Raw genomic sequence first — 20759 nt, forward strand, 5'->3', positions numbered from 1 at the left:
CCAAAAGTAAAATTCTTATATTTAAACACAAACCTAATTCAAACATTGGAAGGTTGTTACATGATACTCAGGTGACCTATAAGGCCCCTGGGCCTCTTGTTTTTATGTTACTCTCTCAGTTAATGTTTTATTTTGTAGACTATGAAGAGCCTTACTTCTATCATAAAGCTGATGGGAAAGACACACATTGGCAAAATACGCCACAAAGTTGTGGGAACACTGAGGTATGTGTGTGTGTGACCTCATATATTGATAGTAACAGCCCTCATAAGTTTAAATATTTTCTTGACAAAAATAACTGATTCTATGTATAGTGCTCACCCAAAACAAAGAGAACATGATGCAACATTTTCCTAAATTATAATATGTAAACAGCAAGTTTTTGAAATTGCATCAAACTCATTTTCATCTAAAATCGAACTTCGACTTTAACCAATGTTGCACTTAGTGACATAATATTTTGATGAGATTTGTAATTTAGACAAAAATGGTGAGATGTACTCTGACAGTGAATAGCTGAACATTATATAGATTCTAAATGTTTGATGTAGCTGTTGATATGAACTTGTCAACACTTGATATCTACATTTATTATATACCCATCAATGTATAGTTTTTTGATACTGTGGATTTCACAGAGTGTGATCCGGTTTTCTGGATCACCACACTGGTTTTCTGATTCCGTGTCAGTATCCTCTGAAACTGATAACGTCACAATGCATCACTGCAATGTTTCTTGTGGAAAATATTTACCCCGTCACAAACAAAACTGCGTACACAAAATACAATTTCACTGTATGTCTGTATTTTTGATAATTTGGATTACATTTATTATCTTGTAAATGTGGATTCAAAATGCATAAGGGGGTATATAATAAATTTATCATTACTACAGTAAGATTAAGTTACTGTAGTAATAATATATAGTACTTTTGTTTTTCCTGATAGGATTGGGTTACAATTCACCGACCGGGAGTTTATAGGGATTAATTGTGAGGCCTGGAACTGCTTTGTGAAGAGGTAACCCTGATATACACAGTCAGAATACTGATTTAGAATGTGTGCACATTTCATACAAACACAGGCAATCAAGCAATCAATAGTCATCAGAAATAATAATGTTGTAGTCTGGAGTTATCTTTCCTTGGACAAATGATGTCACAGATCATTGCTACACTCCTCCCCCTGTTGGAGTATCTTCCAAAAAAGATTGCAGAGATCATCAACTTTATCATCGTAGATAATAGGTAAAATAATCTTTTCATATCTACAACTAGGATATGTATGTATTTCTTAATCTTCAAGCTTTCACATGCATATATTTCTTAATCTTCAAGCTTTCACATGCATGTATTTCTTAATCTTCAAGCTTTCACATGCATGTATTTCTTAATCTTTCAGCTTAAACATGTGTATTTGTTCATCTTCGAGCTTTTACATGCAAGTATTTATCGATCTTTCAGCTTCATTACTGTAGATAAGACCATGTTTTTATAGTTGTTTTACGGTTTTGTTTCCCCAAAGATGTCCATTGGGCAGCTCCAAAAAAGTAAACATTAAATTAATGTTCTACTTTCACTTTTGATACTGATCATGTGTAAACCCTGGTACTTTTCAAATACTTTATATATAAGCAATCAAAGTATTTGATTTTAATCAGATTGTTCCCAAATCGTAATCAGCAAATTACCACATTTTATGCAAACAATATAGAGCAGGCTACCAGGGGTTGGTTGGCTGATGCCATGTTTCTAAAATGAAATATCACTTGATTTACATGTATACAGTGAGGTTGTGGGAATATGGTGGACCACAAGTCTACGGGGTTTTTTTTCATGGTCATATCGCAACTTACAAATACCTTCAATTAGTTCTGAAAAAGCACATCTTATTTTGATATAGGATTATTTGAATATTTTCACAATTACTGACAAATAGGTGAAAGGTATACTTATAATTTGCTCTTAAACTGAGACACATGAAGGGAACGCGATTGTCTCAATAAATTGAACGATGCGGGAAGTCAGGATTAAAAATATATTGAGCAATATCAAAACTTATCCAAGAGAAAATTGCGTCAATATCAATTTAATGGATGACATTAAAGTGTTTACGATTAGAAATATAAAAAATTCAAACCAAGAATATTAATCATTTCTGGATTTTTTAGGTATTCAATGTATAACAACTATATTTCATAATTATCTAGTAAATTGATGGTGGGATTTTTGTAATCATGGTATGATTTTGAAATGTTCATCAAATAAAAATAATCCACCATAGAATTTTTTTGATATTTTGTTTACTGCTTGATTTATTTCACCTAAAATTTTACATTGAAATATATGGGAAGAGCATGTTTTATTAAAATATTTTGAAAAGAAATTATATTTTATACAAATCTCTTGGTAGAAAGTTACATACACTTTCTCTTTATGAATATATGAAGTAAAATTAACCATTTATCACACACATTTTTTAGAAAATAAGATTTTTCTTATTTTTACAAAGGGCAGAACACTCTTAAAAAAAGGTCTGAAGTACAAAAAATAGGTCAGCTTCTAATCATTCACCAGTCATGTGAATTTCATTTACTTGCTTTCATCATTATTTAACAATAAACATTTATTTTGATCTTAATCCTTTAAAATTGATCATTATGCTTTCATTACACATTGATTACCTAATACGGAAGTTCCGAGTTCCCCAAGAGTTATTTCCCTTTGCCGAACTCTTCCGAAAATTATGACGTAAAATATGATGACAGTGGGTACATTTGCTAATTACTATCGTTGTATTATTTCTTAAAAGATGATATCCAGAGTTTCTGAGACCATCCTATCTCAGGGAAAAGGCAACTTTAGTGAGTTTATGAGTATTGGATAACAAAATGGCGCAAACAAATATTGTTAATTGCCATCTTTCTTTGATAAAAGCGTCACTCATGTAGAAGAGGAAACGAATAATGATTCAATAGCCAATCTGATGATCTTATTCAAACAAATTATGCTTGATATGGCTAGAATATGCATACCAGTGATTGATATAAACAAAAGTTATGCATTTATTACATTAAGCGTTATGTACAATGCCAGTCTACGATATAATGTATACATTGTGTACCCACCATACGTCATAAAATGCAAAAGAGTTCGACAAAGGGAAATAACTTTTGGTTAACTCGGAACTTGCGTATTGGGATGTTGTCAAACATTGATCAGCAGTAATGATGGTAATAAGGGGAGGGGGGGGGGGGGGGGTTGAATTGAATTTATATTCTTTCCCAAACTGCAAAAAATGTGTATTTTATTGATCTTCCAGCATTGCAGTTTAGAGGAATTTTCTAACATACTTTTGAAATTAGACATTCTTCCTGACCATATTTTAAGAGTATGACTGTTATTGTCTTAATAAGTAATAATAAGTGCTAACTTAAGTTAGAGTTGATGTTTGTGAAATCCACTCAGAGCCGCCCTGAAGGACCGGTTCCATGAGATCTACTTCCTGCCAGACATCTCGGAGCTTATGGATGCTAATGCTGTCCTCAAGAAACACACCAAGGAAGGCCCATGCAGGTGGGTAATACAAAGATTCTACCAGGATGAAAGTACACTATCAATTCTTTTCTGTAGAATATGGTCCTGGAAGTTTAGTAATCCTATTTTTGTCTTGACTCTGCAGCCAGTCGGGATTTGGGACGAAGCTTAAACACACAATAAAGGGACTGCAGCATGAGAGTATCGACATTAGAATACACGCCCTGTCCCAACTCAAGACCCTTCTGCAGCAGGAGAAGGTGGGTGTGGCTGACTGAGAGTTCACATGGACTCATTCATGTGGATTCAGTATCTCTGTCAGTGATATTTAAACTAAGGACTTAAAAGAATAAAATAGTATTCTTTGTACTGAGCAATAGTTTATCTAAATAGTGGAAAATATTGTTTTGTTTTACATGTATTAGTATAAAATATATTTACATTTTTTTGTTAATAATCTCATGCAATAGAACAAATTGAATTTGTATTTGGCACTTTTAAGTTAGGTTATTTGATTTTACCACAGTATGCACTAAAATGTTCAGTGAGTGAAAGAAAGTCAAAAATTTAACAATAGCGGTACCACACAGGTTGTGTTCAATCAATGCATGGTAGTTCTGGCTCACACACTTGAATTCTGAGCCCCTACACATTTTACATTTGATCGATACACATTAATTCCTGTTCACACACAGGAATTCTGAGCTCGAACACAGTCTCTGTTTAGCCGATACACATTAGTTCTGGCTCACACACTTGAATTCTAAGCCCCTACACATTTTACATTTGATCGATACACATTAATTCCTGTTCACACACAGGAATTCTGAGCCCGAACACAGTCTCTGTTTAGCCGATACACATTAGTTCTGGTTCAAATACTGGAATTCTGAGCCCCTACACAGTCTCTGTTTAGCCGATACACATTAGTTCTGGTTCAAACACTGGAATTCTGAGCCCGCACACAGTCTCTGTTTAGCCGATACACATTAGTTCTGGTTCAAACACTGGAATTCTGAGCCCGTACACAGTCTCTGTTTAGCCGATACACATTGGTTCTGGTTCAAACACAGAAATTCTGAGCCCGAACACAGTCTCTGTTTAGCCGATACACATTAGTTCTGGTTCAAACACTGGAATTCTGAGCCCGTACACAGTCTCTGTTTAGCCGATACACATTGGTTCTGGTTCAAACACAGAAATTCTGAGCCCGAACACAGTCTCTGTTTAGCCGATACACATTAGTTCTGGTTCAAACACTGGAATTCTGAGCCTGTACACAGTCTCTGTTCAATTGATACACATTAGTTCTGGTTCAAACACTGGAATTCTGAGCCTGTACACAGTCTCTATTTAGCCGAAACACATTAGTTCTGGTTCAAACACAGAAATTCTGAGCCCGAACACAGTCTCTGTTTAGCCGATACACATTAGTTCTGGTTCACACACAGGAATTCTGAGCCCCTACACAGTCTCTGTTTAGCCGATACACATTAGTTCCTGTTCACACACTGAAGTGCAGAGTCTACACCATCACCTCTCTTGGATTTCCTTGCAAGTTCTCGAGTGAGGCTCACCATTTGTACATGTCGCGTATACTCGGGAAATTTCTTGATAAAGTAATTGGGCACCTGTCTCTTCGTGTTGTTGGCCCGACTTCTCTTGTTAGCAAACCAGGATTTTACCTGCTGTTCCGTGATCCCAGTTCTCTTCGCCAGCACACACTTCTCGTCGTCCGAAGGATACGGATTATCCAAATTGGCATCATACCACTCACTGAGAATCCGCCGGGCCTGAGGATGTAGTTGTTTGTAGTTATTTGGTTTCCCATCTGGTCCATTGTCGGTGTATCGTTGTCCTTTGAACTTGAATTTTATTGGATGCTGATTGCCTGTGATGGAGAGAGTGTTGAAGTTGCGGACTCGTTTGTTGGCCATCCATTTCTTGACCTGCTGGTGAGACAGGCCTGTCTCCTCAGCGAGTTGTTCTACCTCGAGATCGGACGGATACGGATAACGAATATGCTCAGTGTACCACGCAGACAGGATACATGTAGACTCCGCCGACATCTTCTTTCCTCGAGGATTTACAGAAATATCCTGCTGCTTTGTCTTAAAGTTTTCATCACTGGTTTCACACTCCCATTTCCTCTTCAGGGATTGGGAGGGTCTCTGCACAGTAACATTTTCATTTATATCATTTTGACTTGTGTCTTCATTTCCATAATCCTCCATCAGAAAATCTGTGCTCCTTCTGAATGAATTTCCACTGTTAAAAATGGGTTTGTGTATGTTAGTGTCAAATGGTTGTAAAACAGAATGTACCTTGGGTTTGGATGGAAGTTTTTCACCGATCTTTGACTTGTCTGTCTCTGCATTACATTCACTTTCATCTGAGACGCAGGAACTTGCATCGTCCTCGCATATCCCAGAATCTCCTAGCACAGTCCTTGTCATGTAAAAGCTTGTGTCCGTTTCTCCTTCTGATAGATTCTCTTTACTTAAATCAACTTCCAAACATTCAGGTGAGCTGGCTACTTCAGGAATAGAATTAGGAGTATCTGGTTGCCTGACACTTGATTTGTCATGGTTACTAGGAGCAGGTACCAGTTGTTTTGTCATTTGTACATTAGATTTGTGAGGGAAAGCCATGCTAATCACCCCTTTGTTTGTTGTTAAGAGGGGTTTACTGGACACCTTGTTTGAAGTTGATGATGGCAGAATCTTTTTTGAGTTGTGTCTTTCATGGATCCGCTGTAAGATGACTTTGTATTGCTGAATGAGAGCCAAACGTTGGTTGTCATGGTGATGATTTACGGCCCTTCTATGTTCTTCGGAGATTCCTGCGACACACAATGCCTGGTAACGTGACACTTCAATCTGTCCGACTTCACCGCTGTACGTGGACTCCAGATTAAGTCCCTCTGATCGTAAGGAGTCGACACAGCGAAGCTCCAAAAATTTCTCCTGTAGCTTCATGTGTCTGGGAAACACATCACAATGATCATGCTTTACAGCTGCGTTATTCAGGCTGGAGTCGATGAGGTTCGTCGGTACCCGTATGTGTAAGCACTCCTGGGCAAGGAGATTTTGAAGGTCCCTGAACATGGGGTTGTTATGCAGCCGTTTGAGGTAGGTATCTTGCTGAGATGATCTAGCGGGGGGCATCAGTGGGGGAGGAGAGAGGACAAATGGTAAGCGAGGAACCATTTGGATGGGAGAAGTGAATGGTGACAGAGAATGGGTGATGGACGGTGGAGAGAATAACTCTCTCGGGGTCACAATGGTGGGGTCAGGCTTCGGAATGGTGCTGGGGGGAGGAGGTGAAAAAACACTACATCCCTGCTTCAGAGGAATGCTGCTGTGGTCCAATCCGTCCAAGAGAGATGAAAACATCTTGATCCTGTTTTTCCACGATATCGCACAAATTATCTCGCATAGTATTACACACAAATTCCAGTTTGTCACATCTGTGCAGATGAAGCAATGTCTCAATAGTAACAATCTGATTCACTGGAAAACCTTGGCTCTGAATGAAGCTGTTGAGTTTTAGTAGTAAAATGATGCTCCTAGGTCTGATCTGCTCCAGTTTATGTGAATGTTTAAAATCACACATTAAGAAAATAAGGGAGTTGCTCAGCATATTTACACCTCTCTGTCACCTGAAATAAGGGGAGGGAGTGTGGAAGGTGTTTATTTCAATTGTCTTTAGTGGGAAGGTTGTGTTTTCTTAATCACATCAAAGGACATTAACTGTAATGGGCCACTGTTTGTGCAGGAGCAACAGAAGGTCTCTCAATGACAAGGGGGGATTGCAGTCCAAACAAGCAGTGGAAGCACCCAGATGGACAGGTAGACACAACCTTTGATGTTGATCTACTTCTACAAACAGGTGTGATAATTATTCCCCACCATCAGGGCTGCCTTGATAAGTGTTTTAACAACAACACATTATCCATGAATCCTGTGATTGTAGTGTAATAATTAGATAAGTACTGATTATTGGGACATTAGAGGCCTGGATTAGCCAGCTTGGACTGATAATACAGGATTGTTCCCCCTGATGAGCAGAATCTGTCACTGGTTTCCAAACCTAACTGTTTCCCAGTGATGGTATCAGCTTGTATTGGTCCAAACAAGGACCCATCTTATTGAATAATTTAATTAGGACTATTACTTAAAAATATATATATATTTGTGATTTTTACAATTTCAATTTTCAATTATAATGATAAGTGAAAATAATTCTATGTTGATAAGCTACAAGATATTTCCTGGGTTTTTTAACACACACATACACTATATATAAATACAGCAGAATGTCTCAGGTTGTGACATATTGAAATGCTTTTAACATATAAAGATAACAAATCTGTAGATATTTTAAGATATTCACCAAATATTAAAAGATGGAAAGCCTTGATTTATATTTATAAAACAAATAACTTGCATTTGGAAATATTAGATATTGTATGAAAATAAGATGTACATGTCTTTTGGGTCATGTCAAATGTTTATTGCAGCTAGTTATTGAAGTAATGATTTGTGTGTTTTGTTATTAATACATGTATGTGATATAATCGACCATTGGAGTCTTGTATCTTACCTGAAACATTGTTCTATCTGAAACAGTATTTCTCATAATATTGACCTGCTCTTAATAATACTGGACTATGTTCAGTTCAGTATGAAAAATAAAGTACTGTCAAGACAAAGAACTGACGTCACAACAATGTTTTAAGTTTTACACAGGACCACAAAGTGAACTAGTCATTTAATACTAAATGTGCTATCCTGTCTGAATAAAAAAAGAATTTATTATTTATATCTGATAAAGCCCTCTTTTGTAGGCTGTGTTGTATGACTACATTATTGGAAATGAGACAGCGGATCCTATCATTTCACAGCTGGTGTCAGTGGTAAGATTTCATAATTTACTAGTTAAAGAATTATACCACTGCTGATTAAAGAATCATCATATTGAATGAAAAGTAATTAAACCATTACCAACAATATCATTACTGATTGAAAAATTATCAGGAATGAAACACAATTAAACTATCAACATCTTTCCTAATTAGTGTGGAGGATATCAGAAAGTCCTTCAGTTTCTTGAAGGACATAAATTTTGTTTCCTGTGCATTAAAACACTTATTCAGATAGTTATACACAAAATCTCGTGGACTAGTATTTCTATAGTTGGATAGCCATGATATGATTGGTCATTAAATAATAATGATGATGTCTTTAAGAGAAAGAAAACAATTAGAGTTTAATTTTTTATTTAAGTACAGTTTTTGGATATGTTGATGCACAACTTTGTATACTTTTCCGTAACCAAAGGGCAGATAACTTTGATTTTCAGTTTGCTGTGTTTTTACATTAATTTTTACAAAACACCACAGAAATGGAACCTTTTTTTGTTGTACAGCTGTTGAAGAGTTGTAGAGACTCCAATGTTAAAGCTCAGAGTTTGATTGCCGAGTGCATTGGGGAGCTAGGAGCCATAGACCCAGGGAGGTATGATAAGAAAAGATAAGTTTATTCCAATTTTGGGCCCAGAGGGCATAACAGTAAGACAGTTTATAAAGAAGGAAATTCAAAAAAGAAAGAAAGTTTACAACATTAACTACAGGTTACATAGACTGCAAACTGCATGTGGATGCAGCATGTTGGGGAAACAAGTACATACATATATGAATTGCTAATCATGTGTATACACAAGTAAATGGACAGTATCAGTATTATACCAGAATGTGAATGTTATTTATGTACTCGCAGTAGGAAATTAGAAATGATTTATATCAGAATGCAAGCAACTGTGTGAAGTATTTGTAATGCAGGGTTTATTGTATTTTTGTGAGATTTAGAAATATGAATTTTCTGATGTTCTAGATATGAAATATATATTACCATCTCTAAGTATTTGTGTGCTGTTTTGGAGATATTGTGTATCTGTATATTTTTCTTGTAATGTGAGTAGCCCGGTGCCTCACTGTATCATGCTAGTTAAATGTTTTCTATGAAAACATTTTAAAACACCAACATTTTGCATTAAATTTGTAATGTTAAAAAAGTGCATCTTTTCCTCAACTGACACAGTAAAAACAATATAGATTTTTTTCTTTTAAGGTGTGCCACTTTGATTTGCATCGTGTTAGTTGAAATTGAAGAGTTCCATTGTATCGTGCTACGTGATCAAATCAATCTATAGAGCTCAAAAAGTGACATAATTCAATATTTGTTAAAATTTTACAAGACACTTGGTTTTATTCTTACGTCTGACCCATTGTTAAAAAGAATTCTACATACTGCTTGGAAAATTTAGCATGTATGATTGATGTCTTGCTTAATTTTTATGCTGTGAATGAATAATAATAAATGAATGATTTTTAAGCACAAAAATAGTGTTTTTCTTTACATTCAGACATTGAAATTGCTCAATATGAATAAAAAGAATGATAAATATGTTTGAAATATCTAAATTGTACCTAAATGATTTATCTTTTATGACTTTGTAGTAGAAATAAAGCCAAGTCAAATTTTCATGAAAATATCTATAATCATTTTTACCTTTCTGGCTTTTCATATATTTTTAGCCATTGGCGCTAATGACATATTCTAGACAACAAAAATAACCAAACAATATTTTGAAAACGATTCAGAAGGACTGAACTTGAAATTAACAAATTTTTGTATATTATTCTAAATGCTTTATTTGTCTATCTTTAGAAAAAATTCAAATTCTGCATTATTTGAATTTATTGTACTGAAATTTACCAATATCATGAATTTTCATTTAGAATATATTGCCTGACTAAACAACGTGATTTATGTTTTGATTCCAAAATTAACCCGCCACTAAAAAAGCGTTGCACATGCGTAAACAACGAAAATAAAAATAAGATACAATGGGACGCACGATACAGTGAGAAGCGAGTATATTACAAAATCGAAAAGTACTTTGAATCCAGGTTTGAAAGAAAACAACTAATTATTTTTAAAAAAATTTCCTTATATTTTATGTATGAAAAGAGAAAAAAGATTGCCATCCAATTTCAGTGACATAAAGCATATACATGTAAATGAAATATATATACAAGAAATAAATTCTGCTTTCATTTCTGACGGAGTTCCCAGCCATTAGAATACACTTGATACTCTCTTTATCTAGATTCATATGTGCATTGTTTACAGTTACAGTGCGTTCATGAGGAAATGGCTATTATCACTCGGGTGACCTATTGCTATTGGTCTGCATCCGTTGTCGTCCGTCATGTGTTAACAATTGGACCTTTTTAACTTCTTGATAACTGCCATTTCAATTCTTTTAAAATTTTGTATGAATTGTCTTTGGGACAAGGGGACATTGACAGTAAATTTCAGAAGTTTTGTTCCCTTAGGGCGTTAGGGACAGACAAAAACTACCAAAAATCAACCAATTTTCAAAAATCTTCTGTTCAACCACACATCAGTAAAAAAAAAAACTAAATGCAGTCATGTAGAGCAGGAAACCCCCTATCATGTAAATTCCATGTTCTTACTCCAGGGCGAGGCCAAACTTGGCATTTAGCAGCTATGTGTAAAACATTTGAATAGCATCTTCTTTAATGTTCTTGATACGAACTTGAAATTAAATGAATAATTAGAAGGAGCAGGTAGCCTTTTACCAAAATTGTTAATTTCGTGATCTCAGGGGTAGGGGTTTTGGTATAGGGGTGGGGCCAAAATGGTCAAAGTGATTACATGTGTATGTTAACAATTTTTAACTTCATTTCAATAACTACCCTTTCAATTCTTTTCAAAATTTGGTATGAAACATCTTTGGGACAAGGGGGACATAAATTTGTAAATTTCAAGACTCCTGCACCCCTGGGACCTTTGGGGTGGGGCAAAAACTGACAAATATTGACCTATTTTCAAAAATCTCCTTCACATCTGTAAGGAAAACTAAATGCATAGTCATGTAGAGCAGGATGGCCTCTACCAAAATTGTAAATTTCATGAAACCTAAATGCATATTTAGGAGAAGCAAAAGGGGATGTACCAAAATTGTGAATTTTGCAACCCCAGGGTTCTGATTCTTGGCCAGGTCCAAAACAGTTTTAGAGTGTTAATGTGATATAGACTATATAAAGTCTTCCATCAGTATAAGTAGTTTCAGGAGTAGTAGTAAGAACACATCTTGTTATATACTGCTGCTGCATATTAGAATTTAGTTAAGATATGCAGAATAGATATTATTATAGGTTTCATAGGTCTTGGGGCTAGTGATACTTTTAACTCAGGTGACTGATAAGGCCTGTGGGCCTCTTGTTAAAGGTTGAAATTGTATACAAATTTTATCATTATTCCACAACAGCTACTGATTTTTACTACCAAGAGAATCATTTAGCCATGTAAACCAAATTTTTGTCACATAATATATGGGACTGAATTTATATTCTGGTTTTTATCGGGGGGTGGGGGGATATTACTAGACAAGTAATTCAAATTCACAATACACATCACAACCTCAAGTTTTTCAAAACAAATGCATTTACATGTAAACAGCATCTGAACTTCTGATGAAAAAAAAATTAGTAAAAATTTGAAGAATTTAAATCTTCCACATTACAGATTAGAGTTGCTGACTAACAACCCCAAAGAAGAGCGAGCCAAGTTTCATGGTAGTACAGAGGATGACAGTTTTACAGTGGGCCTGATCAACGAGGTGGTAAATGCTTTCCTAGCCGCCCCAGAGAGTCGCGTTCAGGTACATGTTATCACATTTCCTAGGCACCTCAGAGAGTCGCGTTCAGGTACATGCATCACATTTCTTAGGCACCTCAGAGAGTCGCGTTCAGGTACATGTTATCACATTTCCTAGGCACCTCAGAGAGTCACATTCAGGTACATGTATCACATTTCTTAGGCACCTCAGAGAGTCGCATTCAGGTACATGTATCACATTTCCTAGGCACCTCAGAGAGTCGCATTCAGGTACATGTATCACATTTCTTAGGCACCTCAGAGAGTCGCATTCAGGTACATGTATCACATTTCTTGGGCACCTCAGAGAGTCACATTCAGGTACATGTATCACATTTCTTAGGCACCTCAGAGACTCACATTCAGGTACATGTTGTCACATTTCTTAGGCACCTCAGAGAGTCACATTCAGGTACATGTTGTCACATTTCTTAGGCACCTCAGAGAGTCACATTCAGGTACATGTCACATTTCTTAGGCACCTCAGAGAGTCACATTCAGGTACATGTATCACATTTCTTAGGCACCTCAGAGAGTCACATTCAAGTACAGTGGAGCCTCGTTAATCCGGACACTTTGGTTCCCAGCAAAATCGTCCGGATAAATGAAGCGTCCGGATAATTGAATCGCATATTTTCTAGCTTTGCATAAGTAACCGATATGTGCCTACTTTATTGATGCATAGTGAATTAAACACATTCTATCATTGGATTTGACCATTTGCATTAGTAAATAAATTATGATAATGTTAACATTTACATGCATTTCAAAGCACTAAAATTTAATGTACATGTTCAGTGTATTTGCCTGTGCTTACATTGTACATACATATGATCCCTACAAATAAATATACAAAACTGTGTACCGTATGCACTAAAACAAATAATGAAGCACTTTATGTAACTATAAGTAAATAAATCATTAGTAACTAACATAATCATTTACACTTCAAACATTTCATCACACTTTTACTTCTTAAAGAGGCCGGTAATTTCCATCTGTCACGATTCACGGGTTCGGCGGTCTGTTAAAACAATCTTCATTGTCCAAAGTTGATATAAGAATTTCGTGTTTATCATGTCAGTTGACAACATTCTTTAACCAAAATTCAATCTGCCAGAGTTTATATTTCTTATTCTATAATTATCCAAGACAATATCGGGAGAACAAAATCATTTAAGCTCGTAATATCAAGACCTACTACTGCTTTGATCTAGTCACGCGCACCTATTATTTTCATGATGCGATAATAACGGAACAAAACTCGAGTGAAACTAACATTACAGGTACATACAAAATTTAATTGTCATTTTCCTTAAAATGGTAATTTTCTCACTTCTACCCAGAGTTTAAAAATTCGAAAGCAATAAAGCTCTACAACATCGTAACAAGAATCAATCGTACACAGGTACATTCTACATGCGTGACATTCTAAACATTTAAAACTTACTACATATACATGTGCATGAACATACATGTATATTTCACGCCAATCAACAGTATAAAATCCAGAATCTAGAAGTATTATCTACACTCTTTAGATTTGAATATGCCGTTATGAATTTACGAATCAGTACAACTGATATGTGTAGCAGTTAAAAAAAATATCATTACGGCATGATGTTTAATTTATCAATACTATTAGGGTATTGATCAAGACTATAAAATAATATGCTACAGATTTATTTACAAAATTCAACACTACACGCAATAAACATCTTATGTGCGAAAATTGGCAATACAATGTCTCGATCGGCACGTGCTATCTAACGGACTTATCACACGCCACCTAATTATAGGGAGGTGTTGACAGGGTACAGGTAATCGCTTCAATTAGACAGTTTGGCTTGTTTTCTTTATAATTTACGCCTTGCTAAAATTGTCCGACACAGACCTTCCCTAAACAAAATTACCGTCCGGATTAACGGTACAATTTTCTTTGCAATATAACGTTTTGTAGTAAAAAGTTACCGTCCGGATCCGGAACGCGAATTTCCGGATTAATGATGCAAATTAATGTATAAAAATTCTGTTCCCTAGAAAAATCGTCCGGAAGGTGAAGCGTCCGGATTAATGGCGTCCGGATTACCGAGGCTCCACTGTACATGTTATCACATTTCTTAGGCACCTCAGAGAGTCACATTCAGGTACATGTCACATTTCTTAGGCACCTCAGAGAGTCACATTCAAGTACATGTTATCACATTTCTTGGGCACCTCAGAGAGTCACATTCAGGTACATGTTGTCACATTTCTTAAGCACCTCAGAGAGTCTCATTCAGGTACATGTTGTCACATTTCTTGGGCACCTCAGAGAGTTGCATTCAGGTACATGTTACATTTCTTAGGCACCTCAGAGAGTCACATTCAGGTACATGTTGTCACATTTCTTGGGCACCTCAGAGAGTTGCATTCAGGTACATGTCACATTTCTTGGGCACCTCAGAGAGTCACATTCAGGTACATGTATCACATTTCTTGGGGACCTCAGAGAGTCACATTCAGGTACTCGTATCATGTTATTTTTTAGGCAAATCCTCAGAACAAAATATCATATGCATTATTGTATATAACTTTGTATTCAATGTGGACATACTGTGAATAGATGTGCATTTCTGATTTGATTTCTGAGAGTTATGCCCCTTTTGAACATAGCAGTTTGGCCAAAATATGCTATTTGGTGCAATTTACTTGAAAATGGTTTTCAAATTATATGTATTAATGAAATTATTTCTGTTTTAGTATTTTACACAATAACAATATTACATCTAACTTGAGTAGTTCCATCTAGTTGCTTGTGTGAAAATAATACAGTTTAGCACAGAGGCTTAAGAATTTGTTGTATTTTATGCATAGCAGTGTCACTTATTATGTGTAACATTGTCATTCATTGTAGGGGTATGTGAGATTGAAACTTTTTCTCTCATTCCTTATGTTTACATATTATGATAAAAGTTATTATACCCCACGCAATGAAGTTGCAGAGGGTGTAATGTTTTTGACCTGTACTTCAGTCTGTCAGTCCGTCAATCCCTTTCTTGTCAGCTCAACTCCTCTGAGACCGCTCAACAGAATTTCACGAAACTTTGTAGTTTATAAGAACACACTGAGTAGATGTGCATATTTTGAGGAAATTCTGATTCAATAATTTTTCTGGGAGTTATGCCACTTTTGAACTTAGAATTTCGAGCTCATCTATCCTGTTCTTGCAGTAATGCAAAGCATTGCCATTCATTATGTGAGGCATTGTCAAGCAATGTTGGAGTGTGGGGTATGTGAGCTTGCTCACTTTTGCTTTCTTTCATTCTTTATGAATTTAAGTGGTTTTATATGAGGTTGAAAAGTGGAATGGCAAGATTTACTACAGACAAAGCATTGGTTAAACACCTGTGTTATGATTTAAGCAGGACCTGGTTTTGGTATTGTAAACACCTGTGTTATATATAATTATACCCCCTGCAACAAGTTGTGGGGGGGGTATACTGGAATCGGGTTGTCCGTCTGTCCGTCCGTCCGTCTGTAGACGCAATGGTTTCCGGACTCTAAAGCATTGTCCTTTCCACCTACCGTCACCATATCATATATATGGACTACCCATGGGATGAAGATGTTCCCTATCGATTTTGGGGTCAAAAGGTCAAAGGTCAAGCGCACTGGACATCGAAGTCGTAATATGGTTTCCGGGCTCTAAAGCGTTATCCTTTCCACCTACAGTAACCATATCATACATATGGACTACCCATGGGATGAAGATGTTCCCTATCGATTTTGGGGTCAAAAGGTCAAAGGTCAAGCGCACTGGACATCGAAGTAGCAATATGGTTTCCAGGCTCTAAAACGTTATCCTTTCCACCTACAGTCACCATATCATACATATGGACTACCCATGGGATGAAGATGTTCCCTATCAATTTTGGGGTCAAAAGGTCAAAGGTCAAACGCACTGGACATTGAAGTAGCAATATGGTTTCCGGGCTCTAAAGTGTTATCCTTTCCACCTACAGTCACCATATCATACCTATGGACTACCCATGGGATGAAGATGTTCCCTATCAATTTTGGGGTCAAAAGGTCAAAGGTCAAACGCACTGGACATCGAAGTAGCAATATGGTTTCCATTTAAATTCTTCAATGGCTTTTTTCATCGCATGGAGATGCTGTGTTCCTAGATACCTTTTGGATCATACTACTGAAGTTTTACCTATTACCTACACCCTTTGGGAGATTGGGGTAAGCGGGGGGTATTCTTAGTGAGCATTGCTCACAGTACCTCTTGTTTAAGCAGGACCTGGTTTTGGTATTGTAAACACCTGTGTTATAATTTAAGCAGGACCTGGTTTTGGTATTGTAAACACCTGTGTTATAATATAAGCAGGACCTGGTTTTGGTATTGTAAACACCTGTGTTATAATTTAAGCAGGACCTGGTTTTGGTATTGTAAACACCTGTGTTATATATAATTTAAGCAGGACCTGGTTTTGGTATTGTAAACACCTTTGATATATCTTAGTAGGACCTGTTTTTGGATACAGAAATATTGTCGTATCATGTTTTTAGTCTTTAATTTACTCTGTTAGGATTGTGCCGCCTATGCTCTACAAGAACTCCTAAAGATTTACCACATTACTGAGCCATCAGACAGTGACAGAACATCAGGAAGGCTCTGGCACCGATTCCCAGAACACGTCCAGCAGATTCTGGTCCCTCTCCTGTCCTCCAAGTATGTGGCCCAATCAGATCGCTAAAGGCGGTCAATTTTCTTTTTACAAATGCTCTATTTCTGAACAGTGAATGGTGACTGTTGTGTGAGGAAATTTCTGGTCAGTGAATTTTCATGGTATTTGATTAGAATTTTTTGTGACTGTGCACAGGTACATTGTGAGTAGAAGGAGTGACTTCTCTCAGCTGACCAAACCAATCTACTGCAGTAGTGAGAAGACTCAGAAGTTTCAGGACTGGGTCAACACCTGGACTTCATACCTATCCTCAAAGGTAGAATACCTGTAGATTTTGGTTTGACTGGTAGCTAAGGAAGTCCTGCATTAAAGGGACTGGTTCATATATATTTTTTTTTTATGAAACATTTTTCATTTTAAACATTAAAAATAAAACTCATTTAATTTTGACAGCCAAACTTTTGACCTTCTGAATGAGAGATTAAAAGCAATATTTTAGCCTTAACTCTGTGCTATGTAAACAAAGACTTGGGTCTTTTTATGTTTACAAACAAACCAGTAAAAAATGTAATTCAAAGCATCTTAATTTTGCATAGTCACAAATTTAAACTTGTAGATGACACTGACATTTTGCCCAAAGAATGCTTGAAATGTGAAAGATGTAATAAACTTAGATCGATATCCATTTCTTTTGAAAACTTCGTAAACAACATTCTGCAATCTTTGTTTACAAAACAAATAATACACTCTCTGAAATGAACTTCTGTGATAATGTATAACCTTAATTTTTTTATGAAACCTTTTTTAAAAACATTTGATAGTAGATTTTGATAACTAAAAGTGAAAGACAAATTTTGGGGGGAAATCGTGAATCTGTCCCTTTAATCAGTTTAACTTACCTGTAGATTTTGATTTGACTGGTAGTTAACAGAAGTCCTGCTTTAATCAGTTTAAATTACCTGTAGATTTCGACTTGACTAATAGCAATGTACATATGAATGTGATATAACATGACTCTGCAATAAGGAGGAATGCTACACTAAAGAAATTTGAATTGATGAAAATGGGATGATATTTACAATGATATTTTGAAATTGAAAACTTAGATTTACTTTTATTAAGTCAAAAAATGGAGTTTTAGAAAAAAAAAATTAAAACCCCTGTGGGACTTAAACCCGCAATCTACAGATCAGCATTTGACACGTTAACTGACTGAACTATTTATCTAGGCAATAAATTTAAAAAGAATATACAAATATTGCTGCTATTCATATTTTCATTCATGTTTTAAAAGTCATCCACTATGATGATGTAATATACCTCCTTAATCTGTAAAAGTGGTTGTCTTGTCAACATGTACAGGTTAAAAACCTTTCACAAAAAAGTTTCACAAAAGAAAAATTTTGTGTACTGTACATTGATCAAAATGTTTTACAAGCATTGTTTTCAAATTTGAATTGCTAGGTTAAGAATGAGAAGGCCCATGAAGTGTTTCGAGCTTGTGGGGCCCTGATCAAGCATGTTGTCAGTGTGGCCCTGTATATCCTGCCCTATGTGGTACTGCAGGTTGTAGTGGATGGATCAGAGAAAGAAATTAAGGAGGTAAATAAACTAAAACCTTTTGTTTCACAGTTTTCAGTTTTGTTTTGTACCAATGAATAAAGTTATAGCCCTTGAACTTTCCACACAATGTTTCCGGTAGATTATGATGATATTAGTCCAGTACTTTTTGGAAAATACATGTACATGTAATTCACACAATGAAGGGTATAATTGTATTTGATAATTGGGAGAGTGTGTATTATTTGCAGATAAGTGAGGAAATTAAGGAGGTATTGAACCAAACTAGAAAAACAGACAACAAGAACCGTCCAATATCTAACTCGCACCACCTGAGTGCCCAGACAGTGTTCTCTGTACTGGATTATTTAGTGAAGTGGAAAAGGTTCCAGGCACAGAAAGCACCTGTTAATCCAGGGAAAGGTATTCAGACTGTTCATCTTATACATTCAGCAAGCACCTGTTAACCCAGGGAAAGGTAGGCAGACTGCTTGTCCTATACATTAAGTGTAGAGTCAGCAAGCACCTGTTAACCCAGGGAAAGGTAGGCAGACTGCTTGTCCTAGACATTAAGTGTAGACTTAGCAAGCACCTGTTAACCCAGGGGAAGGTAGGCTGACTACTTGACTTATATATCAAATGTAGATACAGCAAGCACCTTTTGTCTGATTTAAAGTAGAAAAGAAAATCCTGAATATGCAGGTTTAAATATTTGCAACAGATTGAAAATCATAATGTAGATAGCAGATATTTTGTAAATGATGGTGTCGTATAGTTTTGTACATTCTTGTAAAACTATGTATTTCCTGCTATACCAACAGCAAAGCTTGTAACACTGTAATTTAATGTACACATTACAGAGAAGCCTGGGTACCTTACGGAACCACAATACATGGCAGTGACCCACTTTCTGGAGATGATCCCCCAGAACCTGCTAGCTGATGCCTGTCACTCATGTAGGGCGTACACTAGGGCACTGATGCACCTGGAGCAGTTTCTGGCCAGTAAGGGTCAGAACGTACAGGAACACCTGGACGTCATGCAGGTAGAGAAGGACGTCCGTCTCAGCTTGTTATACAACTGTATCTGATGTTTAGCTTATTTTGAATTGGCTAAATTTAGGACTTCACTGATGACGAACAAAAATTTAACATGTGATTTATTTGTATATACATATATAGAGTTAAAAGATTTAGGGAAAGGAGGTTATGCTGTGAAAGAGAGTGCATCAAGAGAATATGTGCTGTTAGATAAATGTGATGAAGAGAATATGTCTTGTTAGGTGTCTTGTTAGCATTGTTTTGGACTGTCTTAATGCTATTATATATTCCTTTTACTACTTTTATGACATGCTGTATCATTTTTATTGTGTGCAGCGCTTTAGAGTGGTTATTTATAGTCATATAGGGCGCTATATAAATTAAATATTACTATTAAATAAATGTGATAAAGAGAATATGTCTTGTTAGATAAATGTGATGAAGAGAATAAATGTGATGAGGTAAATTCACGATGTGGTTATTTACAGAAACTGTACGTGGATATGGATGAGCCTGACGGCGTGTATGGGGTGGCCTCCGTCAGACAGGCCCAGCCCACTGTCATGGAGGAGATTCTGGCCCATGAGAGTCTGGGTAAAGTCTGAGTGGAGCGGGGATGTGTCCCTGTCTTATTCAATGGCTTACTGACACACACTTAGAATTTAAAACAAATTGTATCCATACATATGTAATGTCAATATTATTGTAGCTTATTCAGTAACTTACTGATACATGCTTAAAATAAATAAATCGTATACATACATTTTGTACGTATGTTATGTTAATATTACTGTAGCTTATTCAGTAACTTACTGATACATGCTTAAAATAAATAAATCGTATACATACATTTTGTACGTATGTTGTGTCAATATTACTGTAGCTTATTCAGTGTTAAACGTTTGTAGGTCAGCATCATGACTCACAGGCTTGTTACGAAAAGGCAATCCAGAGTGAGGCTGATGATGTCACTTATCACCAGGGCCTCCTGAAGAGTCTGCTAGAAATAGGTCAGGAGACACAAGCACTACTGCATGCAACAGGGGCCATCACGGAGAGGTTAGGAATCTGTACTGTACAGAAAATATGTGGAAAAGTTTTTACCTCAGCTACTTTCAAGGCCATCGGTATAGAGGCATTAAGATCATTGAGGCAATGTCGGTTTTATTTTTGGTTTTGTATTTTAGACCAGACTGG

At 36.2% G+C, this 20759-nt stretch overlaps 1 protein-coding gene across 2 annotated transcripts in view; it reads left to right on the forward strand.

The window, feature by feature from the left end:
* LOC125652836 (serine/threonine-protein kinase atr-like) overlaps window positions 1–20759 on the forward strand; it is a 107355-nt gene that overhangs the window by 46565 nt on the left and 40031 nt on the right. For both annotated transcript variants that reach the window (XM_048882266.2, XM_048882267.2), the window contains exons 31-46: window positions 139–224; window positions 949–1020; window positions 1128–1247; window positions 3468–3575; window positions 3682–3796; window positions 8386–8454; window positions 8967–9055; window positions 12155–12290; window positions 16864–17006; window positions 17158–17278; window positions 18427–18564; window positions 18774–18945; window positions 19383–19567; window positions 20051–20156; window positions 20471–20621; window positions 20750–20759. The exon at window positions 20750–20759 is cut by the window's right edge and continues 81 nt beyond it. In XM_048882266.2, the coding sequence (XP_048738223.2) occupies window positions 139–224; window positions 949–1020; window positions 1128–1247; window positions 3468–3575; window positions 3682–3796; window positions 8386–8454; window positions 8967–9055; window positions 12155–12290; window positions 16864–17006; window positions 17158–17278; window positions 18427–18564; window positions 18774–18945; window positions 19383–19567; window positions 20051–20156; window positions 20471–20621; window positions 20750–20759 (1821 nt within the window). The remainder of the gene's footprint in view (window positions 1–138; window positions 225–948; window positions 1021–1127; window positions 1248–3467; window positions 3576–3681; window positions 3797–8385; window positions 8455–8966; window positions 9056–12154; window positions 12291–16863; window positions 17007–17157; window positions 17279–18426; window positions 18565–18773; window positions 18946–19382; window positions 19568–20050; window positions 20157–20470; window positions 20622–20749) is intronic.

This window comes from Ostrea edulis, chromosome 5, assembly GCF_947568905.1.
Source record: "Ostrea edulis chromosome 5, xbOstEdul1.1, whole genome shotgun sequence".
In the NCBI taxonomy this organism is placed as follows: domain Eukaryota; kingdom Metazoa; phylum Mollusca; class Bivalvia; order Ostreida; family Ostreidae; genus Ostrea; species Ostrea edulis.